At 31.8% G+C, this 11366-nt stretch overlaps 1 protein-coding gene across 2 annotated transcripts; it reads right to left on the bottom strand.

The window, feature by feature from the left end:
* Positions 1-750: 750 nt before the first annotated feature.
* Positions 751-5636, bottom strand: LOC11425613 (type I inositol polyphosphate 5-phosphatase 4). 2 transcript variants are annotated; one of them, XM_003590559.4, is made up of 13 exons: positions 4844-5636; positions 4650-4740; positions 4294-4362; positions 4000-4087; positions 3815-3919; positions 3108-3720; positions 2834-3027; positions 2634-2742; positions 2402-2550; positions 1948-2256; positions 1683-1761; positions 1491-1600; positions 759-1085 (listed from the first exon to the last, which is right to left on the bottom strand). In XM_003590559.4, the coding sequence occupies exons 1-10, from the start codon at positions 4871-4873 to the stop codon at positions 2025-2027; spliced, it is 1680 nt and encodes a 559-aa protein (XP_003590607.1). In that variant the 5' UTR covers positions 4874-5636; the 3' UTR covers positions 759-1085; positions 1491-1600; positions 1683-1761; positions 1948-2024. The 2 variants fall into 2 exon arrangements, with proteins under 2 accessions (XP_039684188.1, XP_003590607.1); XM_039828254.1 differs by lacking the exons at positions 1491-1600; positions 1683-1761 and having other exon boundaries at positions 751-1085.
* Positions 5637-11366: the final 5730 nt, after the last annotated feature.

The raw sequence follows: 11366 nt of genomic DNA, 5'->3' as shown, positions 1-11366 counted from the left end.
TGTTGAAGTAGATTGTGATTTAATTGCAAATTATTTTGGGTTTTTTTTTGTTTAAATGATTTCGAATTATATAAAGACGCATGAGAGAGTTTATCAAAAAAAAAAAAAAGATGCATGAGAGATTGAGTGTTGGATAAGAAAATCTTATAAATATTTGGAAATAAAAGTCTCCACAAATTTTATTAAGGAATGATATTTGTATAATTATTTGAAGATAACTTTTGTGTCAATCTTTTTTTTCATTTTTTTTATTGATCAAATGCAATAGAGAGAAAAATGAAGAGAGAAAAAGTAAGAATATAATATGAATATGAAAGAAAGTTGTCCAAAAATTATCATTTTGTATAAATATCATTTCTCAATTTTAGTTGAGGTTTTATTTTTTCTAAATAAAAGACTTATAGAGAGGTTGCATGACTGCATCCTTGATGGTACACATAGATTTGACAACTTAAATGAGAGCCATAATTATTGGTCTGAATATTTATTCTCTGAAAGGATCATCATAAGTTGATGAGCAAAGCATATGGTACGCCCCATTCCTTCTATTGCATTAGCTATAACTACTATATCATTCTTTATTAGGATAATTTATCCAAATTCTAACACTAAAAATATTCCAAACCTTATGACTCAACAACAAAGGAGAACCAGTTAAAAATTTAATAAGCATGGGCTGAATTCACCACATTTATATTCAGTAAAGATTGATGGAAAAAGTTGTTGACGTTACCTAAGGAATCATACCAGAATCAGAATGAAAGTAAAAGAAAATTCAAAAGAATAAAAGAGTCATAATTTGGAATTTGGTACAAATAATGACTAGCTGATAAAAAGCCAATAAAGCAATGTATATTGTGCACATTTCTTTCTCTCCTTTTGGTTCCAACTTTCATCTTATTCACAAAAGAGAAAACAAAAAAATATTTGAAAAACTAATAAATTTACTCATTCACTTTAATAGTTCTCAGTGAAATCATTAGCCTCCACAAGTAAAAGAAGCTTCATATCCACCAAAATTTGCACATGTCTTTTCTAACACAAACAATGAGCATTCTTCACAGCATTCTTTCTTTTTATTGTTTCTGCAAAAGACCAAAAGAGTAAATAAGATAATTATGCAAGTTTCCACTGTTATGCAAAATTGCATGTGTTTTGTTACTTTTTCCTACTTTTTAGTATGTTGGTAAATTAGCCGATTATGTTAGTAATTAGTTCTTAGATTTTGAATTTTGAACCTCCTCGTTATTATTTCTAAGGTGTTCTTCAGCTCATCAACCGAACTATATGTGACTACCTAACTAAAGAGACATAACATAGTTCAAATCCTCATCGAGAAATATATGGCCGAATATCTCTCCATCCCGTAAATAAATAATAAAATTCCTCCCACTCTTATAAAAAAAAATTATAGTGTTAGTCAACGTTTGTTGCTAATTTTACACTAAGGGGTAAAACAAGTGTAATTGTGTAAATAACAATTACATTACCTTATTTTCAATGAGAATTGAGATACTATTTGTATAGATAAAAGAAACCGCCAAAAAGATTGTTAGCTGCAAAACATCCAATGTTGGTGATTGTAGACAAAAACCAAACTCTGCAGCAAAGAGGTAGGGAAGAGAGTTTTAGAAAGAAAATTGACGAAGACGGTGCGAAAATGAGAGAAGACAAAGGACAACCTTCTATGAGAATGTGAGAATAACAGAATGTCTACATCACAATTGGGGCTAAGCTAGCATTCCTCATAGCAGTGCCCACCTACAACAAGAGGGGGACCAAAACTAATTAAGGGTAAGAATAAGACATACAAGAGTCTCAACCAATAACTGTATTAGGAATAGGAAGGTAGAAACGGTCAAATTCATCACTGTGCACAAATCTATTCACTAAATTTTTGCATCAACATGTGCAAATTGAGTCAACTAGCCTAAAATTTTGAATTACCTTGTATTTTACACTTTGTACATCAGTTTCTTCAATTGATCAAGTTGATAAGAAAGAATAAATATTGATGCATTTCATCAATAGAAAGTCAAATCGGTATAGTTGTAGCCATTTGAATGAGGCAACAACTCTTCTACTTCGACCCTTGAACTTGAGCAACTAGAGCATTTTTTGATTCGGTTACGGCTAACAGACTCGACTTCTGCCAGGAACACGCTGCAAACTGGTCTATGATCAGAGAATCTTGACTCGCCACGAACATAAGATAATTGGCGGAGGCCTCTTCCATGCCATAAGATCCGATCACACCTTCAACAACAAAGATTTTAATCAAATTTACACTAACAATGCAATAGTTTAAAAATAATGACCTAGCACATTTCTTTTGATAATAATAATATTAGTGACATTTATTTGTTTCCTGCATTACATTTTCTGCTACAAGTATTCATACCATGCTGGAGTTCTCCTCTTTTGTTTTGAGTGTATATCATCGCCTGTGTATCTGTCCGAATTGTTTGAATACTTATATGTGGGAGGGAAGTATATTTGCCCCTCATTCCATCCTTCAAAGACACGACCTTGTTCCCGCTCAATATGCAACTGAAAGTAAAATTAATCGAAGCTCAGATACTGAGACAAGAAACAAAAGCTATGGCATATTGTAAGAGTACAAAGTATCATACCTGGTCATTCTCTAACAATACCTTCCAATTATGCATCTCAACAAGAGCTTTTGCTGCACGGTAAGTAAGGGCAATCCGATAATTTAAATCTCCCAGCCAAATTATTCGACTATACCAATTAAACCAAGAATTTTATTAGCCTTGCAATCTCCGAGCATCATAGGAATGGAAAAGATTGAAGGAAGAGATGAAAGGCTTACTCATGGTCCAGAATAGTCTGAGGTGAGCTCTCATCGCCAATGCCGTTAACCCGGGGAAACCTTGTCTTTCTGAGAATCTCCATTACATCTGAGTTTCTCCTTAACTCATCCCCCTCCTTTTGTCCGGAAGTCAAATGACTGCATATGAAGCAAAAGCTCGTTTTGTGCAAAGACATGCTAATTGATATTGAACCCTGAAAAGCATAAGAAAATGAGATTGAATCCTCTAGTTTCATTTTAAACCCCCTTCTTCAAAGAATTTGATCAAATTTACCTTGTTTCCGAGGTATCCCATCAAACCTCTGCCAACGCAAGACACTTTCATATTGCGAACATCATCTCTAATATTGCTTTTCACCCAAACTGTTAGAAATATCCCAACCATTTGCTTACTAGCAACCAAACAATATCTCGAGTTCTCTGTCTGTCTATCTCTGTCCTCCATAGAGACAGACCCTCTATACAACATCGGTGAATATTGCGCTACAACTGGAGAGTCCCCGTTTTCGTCATCCGAGGAACCCCATCTATAATTCTGTTCATAGTCACCTGTGCTATGACCAAATATCATTCTATCGCAGACGCTGAAACGGCGATCAAGGCATGCTTGTGGCACCACCATGTCATTGTCCATTCTCATACTATGACTCAAAGATTGGAACGACCTGCGATGGAAGAAAGAGGTTGCCTTCTGCCTCATTGATCCCTCAAAATCAGAATCTAACTCAACAACAGGATCAGGAAGTGGTGAATTAGTGTGGCATTCACCACTTGTTCCGGGAAGACTGTTTAGTGTCTTTCTAATAAGAGCTAGCCATTTTCTAGCAGGAGCATTGTCTTCTGTCCCCAAAACATTTCCAGCATTGAGAGGTACAATTTCTTGAAACCTGAGTGAAATATGAAAGAAATTATTTCAGATTATGACCATTATATATCTAAAGAAGAGGTTATACATTACAATTTACATAATCAGAGACTTACCCTAGAACATAAATATCAGCAGGAGGAGATGTATGAAGCCAATCTTCCAGATTTAAATAACTCGGAGGAGATCGTCCAGCTACATTCCAAGTCGCCGAAAAGATTCTGTATACATAAGAAAGAACTCAATAAGATAACAATTAATCAAAATTTTATAACAACTATGCAAAATGTAACAAACATACCTATAATGATTCATATCTGTAACCTGAGCTGCATCATGATCAACCTTACATCGCCGCGATCTTTCTGAATGTCTTCTCTTTGTTCTTTCTGTATATTTAAATATTATAAATTAACTTTCCAGGAGATATATACAACAAGGAGACAACAGAGTAGTGGTGAAAAAAGAAGACAAGGACAAAAGATTTATGAAACAGTAAGATTAGTGGTTACTAAATTTAATTTTATCTTTATGTATGTGGGGTTTAGGAATGGTGTGGTCCTAAGAAAGAGCAAAGTGTATATGAATACTGAACCTATTTTGCTTTTCTTGATAGTGCATTCTTCCCTCTTTGAACAGTTGTTCCTCCACTCTTCATCAACACCTGAAAAAGATAAACCATAAAGTGAATAAAGCTGTGATTTTTCCACTGTCAAGTTCATCAAACCACACAATACACAAAATTCAAATTTGTAAAAAAAAAAAAAAAAAGGTAAAATTGAAACATGAACAACAAAAACAAGTTGTGGATCTTGGGTTTCGAATCAAAGACTAATTAAACAATTTAAGAACAATTGAAGCTTGTTTTGAGTGAAACCTCAGATTGCAAATCTAATAGGCTTTAATTAAACAGTTAATTACATAATTAACTACATTAAATTGAGTAATCACCTCCATAAAGAACATCATCATCCGCTTGAAAGTCTTCATTTTTACTCTTGATATTAAACCATTTCTTGACCAAAGTTTTGGGCCATGAAAGCTTCAGAAAAAAACAAGAAAGTTAACAATGACAGAACATAACAAAAACAAAATGCATATGAATTTGAAGTAAAACCAATTAGCATTATTACTACAAAACAAACCTTGCTTTTCTTCAAGTTATCATCTCTCATTGTTGATACAGCTTCATATAGATTTTGTTTCTTCAATCTAATATAGTTTTTTGTGTTGAAACAATGAAGTTGGTTGCTTCAAGAAGGGTTAAAGTTGAAAAAGTAGAGAATGAGATGAAAGTACAAGTAATAAAAACAACCCTTATAATACGGGTTTTTTCTGTTGAATTCTCTCTCTCTTTGTTTCTCTGTTTCTCTCTCTGGTTCTGATTTTTATGTGTTTACTCAAAGAGATAGAGACATAACAGTTTTGATGGTGGTGGTGATCCTCTATTACTCAAAGATGGTCACACACCATTTTTGAAACAATGCAGAACAAATCAAAAACACTCTTAAAGAAGAACAATGAAGAAGAGAATGTAGAGAGAGAGAGAGAGAGTAGAGAGAAAAGAATGGAATTTGAAAGTTTTGGTCTCTCTCTAGAGGACTTTAACTGCAAATCCAATGTCCGAACCAAGCTTAGGAACTTGTTTTGTTGAGAGAGAGAGAGAGAGAGAGAATGGTTATTATAGAGAACACAGAACACAGAATGGTGTCTGATTCTGAACAGAAAACAAAAACAAAAACACAAAGACAGTATAAAAATAAGCACTTCTCAAGAAAAGAATTCACTCAAACAAATAACTTGTAGTTCTACACAATAGGGTCAGTAAAGTGAGGCTTCAGCTTATATACTCCAACACTACTACTGCTATTCTTACATTTGGTCTTCTATCACACAAAAGCAACTTATTCTTAGAGAGAAGAGATTAATTAGAAAGATAATAAAGAGGAAAAGTGTGTTTATACATGTGATGTATGTATTTTAGATGTAGATGTAGATTTTTTTTTTTTTTTTTTTTTTTACCTTTTGTCCTTTCTTTCTTTTTTATTTGGTACAATTCTTTGTTATTTTATTAATTTCTCTTCTTTTTGTTTTTTTTTTTTGACCAAATTCTCATTTTATTCCATTTATTGAAGTATTTCTTTTCTTTTCTTTTTTAGTCATTTTACTATCATGAGAGCATCTACAATGAACATCTTCAATTTTGAGGTCTTAAATGGATCTCACGTATACATATTTATTAATTTTTTAATAACAGTACCTAATAAGCACTAGATCACTTCAATGGAGACACTCTAACAAAATGTCTAAATGAGTCTCTCTAATAATTATTTATCATTTACATTTCAACAAATGCAACAGTATAATGATTATTTTAATAAAAAATAGAGTTGTGTTATTTGAACATCTATTTAGATGACAACTTTTGATACAACCAAAATTTTACAAAAAAAATGAGTTATTGACACAAAAACCAAATCAATAGAGAGAAAGGGTAAAAACATAATGCAAGTATGAGAGAGAAAGTTGTCACAAAAATTGTAAAAAAATGGTTGTTCAAATATCCTTTCTCTAAAAAATATTGTGGGATCTACTTAAGAATAAGGGTCTTATGTGAGATCCTATGTCTTAAAAGATCACCTCCATAAAAATTCTCCAATGAAAGACCTATTAGATATCAGATCTTAAATGGGGAAAATTTCACCAATGAAAATGGTCAAAAGGTCTTACTGATTTGAGATTCGAAAGAGAGATAAGTGAAATTTATCTAATCATTTCTACTCAATCATCTCGTTCTAAGTTTTCTTTTAATTGTAAGTAATTATATGTAAAAAAAGATAATCTTAAATTGTCTTCGTTAAAATACTCAAGTCTTAGTTCTTTACACCCTCCGATCATTATATACCACATACATCATTTAATAAATGAATCTAAAATATAAAGTTTTATGTATAATAATGACCAGAAGGTATATGTCATAGGAGACTAACATCTTTTGTCAATACCTCCAATATAAAATATAAATAAAATAGATAGTTAAAAAGTTGATGCGTATTCTTTAAAATCAGTTCATATACATCAACTTTTTATTTAATCATTTTGCATATTTGTTTATTACTAAAACAGTTCATGTGTACTTTTAATTTATTGTATATTTTGACTGATGTTTTTTTTTTTTTTTTCAGAGCACCTAATGTTAAATCTTAGCTCTATTACCTATGATGATAATTTTATTTTTTTTTATACAGTATAGTACAAGACTACGTAATACGTATGTTTTACTAAGGTTAGAGAGAATGTTTGGGGAAGAAAAATTGAGAAACTACTGATTTCAATGCGATTTGGTTATTGACATTGTACGATGTACAAATCATGCCCTTTGATTAATTTCATTGCTGCCTGCTAGTTTTATTCTATTTTCTAAAACGATTTTTTTCTGAAACAAAAAAATAATCATATTTACTTTCAAATTTTTAAAAACCAATATTATAAGCTTTTACTATGGACTGATATTTTATGTAAAAAAAACAGTAATAAAAATTATTAAGATATAACGGTTTTTTTTAGCAAGGTAAATATTTATACCAAATTATGGACTGATATTTTTCAAAAACAAACATTTAACTAATTTTTTTTTATTAATTGTGATCCATTATATACAAAAATCAACCATATATCCTTAAAATCAATTCTTACATCTTTAAAAGTAAAATCAAACATACATAAATTTGAATTATTACATTTTGAGAAGAAAATTTCTTTTTCTCAAGTTGGCATCACCTTTCAAGTTAAAAAAAACTATAGTATAAGTCAAATTTTTATAAGTAAAAATAATACTTATAAGTTCTTTTTTTAATACTTCATCCCTACTTGTCTTAGGAGAATCCTTTCAAATAGTTTGATCATTAAGAGGAACTTTTTAGTGTGCAAAGCATGTCTAGATAATTGAAATGGTTTGCATGGAAGGACGATTGTTATAGACAAACTCTAAAGTTCCAAAACTTATCTGATAATCATGATAATCATTTTAAATGAGCGTATGTTTGACGATAACTTTTGACCGTAAAATAAGATTGGAAAACATGTTTCATCTAACTCTAGCGCGTGGTATTTTTTTATAAAACAATGGTCGTTTTTCTTTTGGTTGTCGGCTTGTCGCACCTGGTATTTTAATAATCCACAACCTCATTTTCTTTTTAGGGCAAGACGTTATTTTTTTAACCAAATAAGAAATAACATTTTCTTTTGACTGTAGTCCATATAATTTTAATCGAATTAGAAATATTGATAATTGAAATTTGGATAAAGTAAAAGTATAAAAGAAAAAACAATTGTAGACTTACAGTCGTAGGTTCGTGTAAAGTTGTCCTTTTTGCAAAAATAGTGTTGGTTCAAGACCAATCTTAGGCATATTTATGAAACATTTTGTTATTTTAAAACATTTTAGATCTACCAACTTAACTTATTGATAACGAGATCGACCCCTCATGCATGCATCCGTTTTACACTAAGTACTTTAGTTAATTCAGTTAATAAAATTTAGTTACTTTAGTTAATAAAATTTTCATCGATAGTACTTTAGTTTTGGTGATAGCTTAGTAAATGTCCATCGATAGTACTTTAGTTAATAAAATTTTCTACTTCCTCAATTTTGGAAAGAAATAAAAAATAAAAAAACAATTATGTTATGAGAGTAAATATATAAACCTTGTCAACGGGGTCCAAGAGTCCAACATGTTGGGCAAACCTTTGTTTCTTGCAGTTTAAGTTGAATTAATAAAAGTATAATAAAATCCTCAAAAATATAATAAAAATCCAAATAGATAGACGTATTTATAAGAAAGCGAAAAACATATTTGTGAAACTTTTTTTTTTACAAAAGAGGGCCAAAGCCCATACTTTTAAATTTTTATATAGATAATATTTTTTTTTGGCAGAAAGATAATCATTAATAATAAAAATTTCAAATTGAATAATCCACTAAATGATCGTTTCTCAAAAAAATAGATATTGAATGATAAAATTGAGATCATCGTATAAAAAAATTAATTTGTGCCTAATACAGAATAGAAGAAATATACACAGTTTCCCTCTAATGAGGATTGTTTTTCAATTGATCTTGAGAGACTTCTTCAATTGATATACCTAATGTTTATAGTGCTCAAGAATGACAGAAAAAAGAAAAAACCATAGTATTATGCTTGGTTTAAAAATAAAATTCTATACCAAAACTCAAACACAACCTAAATGAGATAAAATGAAGGTAATTTTTTCCGGAGTAATTTTTTTACTAAAAAAGTGGTCTAAGCCCAAAAGAGAAAGGAGGCTGCATGAAAATTAAATGAGGGACACTAAACCCAACAACGTTAGCTAACAAAAAATGATTAATTTGAATCAGACATGAGTATTAACAAATCAAAGTAGAACCTAGACTGCAACCAAAATTTGCAAGAGCCTCAACGTACAAATTGGCTTCACGATAGGTATGTCAAACCTTCCCCTCCCAATCTAGTTGCAGCAGACGACGAATCTTCTAACACATACTCCATCCAGAAGGACAAAATTGATTTGATCAAACAAGCATATTAACCACAACCCACGAGTCAATATGAAGTTCAACATTTCGAAACCCCAAACTCCACGCATATCATAATCCTTCTAACACACATCCGAGCTCAACCACCAATACATTACAAATACCTTAGAGTATAGCAAAACTACCCAACCACTCACCATTACAACCTCATATGAGCCTCCATTCCTCGTCAAACAATTATCTTTTCCTGCTCCATCCATATTAAGCACAACTTATATTCCTTCAGGTGGTCTCCATTTGATATGCACCAATATATTTGGAAGCGCAATTACAATATTATCTTAACAGCTAAGCCATAGTCATTGGCATATCTAGCAAATATCCATCGTGGTCGCATGGGTCTTTGGTAATTTTATTCATGAACTTCCATATTTTGGCAGTTCAACAAGGAATGACGAACACTAGCCCAAAATGCTATCCGGTTAGAAGGTCATATAGACAAGTCCAAGCTAACCATCATTCCACTTCCACGAACTGTCGTCAACTATATATACATCATAGTATGCATTGATGTCATAGAGAGAAACACATGCTAACCATCAGGCCACATATGAGTGTCTTCATCATTCACACTGTCAGGTTGGGTAATGGCTAACAACTTTTACACAAAAAATAAGGAAGTCAACCCTCCAATATCTACCAATTCCGACTTCCTTCATCATCCAACAAATCTACCACTCTAACATTAACTAACAAACTTGGAATACTAATATCCATGTTTACTACTTTAAGGTCTGGCTCAATCCAACACATATCATATGTGTAAGAATTATTTGGTACTACCTATATCAATAAAATGCATCTTCTTTTTGGTAGCTCATTCCATAATCGTGGGATGGGTGACCTACTGGGAAGTTTCTCGGTAAGCATGCGAGTGAGGACAAAACATGCTGAAAAGACTCGTGTTGATTTGTGGGGTCAGTCAGCAATCCAGAAAGCATTCTGGGATGTTACAAATGGCATTAGAGCAGACCTCTTCAAGTACGATGTGGTTCGGGGACGAACCAAGCGGAAGCTGGTGGACATGTAACACCCACGGCTGACGATGGCGAGGAGCGGTCGCTGGTGCAGAAGGCACGATAATGAGCGGCTCCCAACAGCTTCTAGAGCAACCAAATCACATCAGAATGAGAGGGATCATGAGGCCGTGTAGGTATGAGACTACATGGTTGAAGGAAGATTTATAAGAATTATTTGGTACTACATATATCAACAATATGCATCTTCTTTTCGGTAGCTCAATCCAAAAGAACTCCACAGTTAAGCGTTTTTGACTTGGAACAATTTTGGGATGGACGACCTACTCGGAAGTTATTTCCCTGTAGACGTGCGAGTGAGGACAAAACACCTTCAAAAAAGACTCGTGTTGATTTCACTTTTCTCTTTTTTAATAAAGGAAAATGTTAACAAGTACCCTTACGACATTGTTTAGTAACTTTAGATAGTAAGCTTTTGTCAAAGTTTATAAAATCAATGCATTAAAAATTGGAGTTTTTAACTTTTTTAAAAAATAATTTTTTTATTTTGAATCTATAAAGAATGTCCTTAGGACACTCGTTAACGAGACTCTTTAATAAAAAAGCGCACACGATTTCATCGGATTTTGTGCTATGAAACTAGAGTATAAAATCATACTTTAATGGTTGTTCCAAAATTAAAAAATGTTACTTTAATGGAGTTAGCACTTAAGTGCAATCTTAATACTCCAAGCTTGGTAACATGGCACGTATGGAAGATTGTAAAGATTCACATTTTCCAATGATTTTTGCTTTTAGCAAGCAATTATCGTGCAAGTTCTGATGTCCAAACTGTTGTCGCAACTTGCGGAATTGGTATTTAAATGGGCTGGTCAAATTAACAGTAGTATAAGTATTTGTATATTGTGATATTTAAAATGATTGTTGTTCAAAGTTTTTACACGTAAGTTAAAAAATGTAGGTAAATTATATAGTACATCCAATATTTGAGTGTATCGGTATATTTATTCTTTAAATTCATAGTTAAATGAGTTATTTTTTGAAGAAAAATATTATTTTTTATCATTTATAATTATAATAACTAAATCTTATTCA

This window comes from Medicago truncatula, chromosome 1, assembly GCF_003473485.1.
Source record: "Medicago truncatula cultivar Jemalong A17 chromosome 1, MtrunA17r5.0-ANR, whole genome shotgun sequence".
NCBI classification, from domain to species: domain Eukaryota; kingdom Viridiplantae; phylum Streptophyta; class Magnoliopsida; order Fabales; family Fabaceae; genus Medicago; species Medicago truncatula.
Note: the sequence above shows the minus strand (reverse complement) of the source record. Positions and strands in the feature narration are given on the sequence as shown.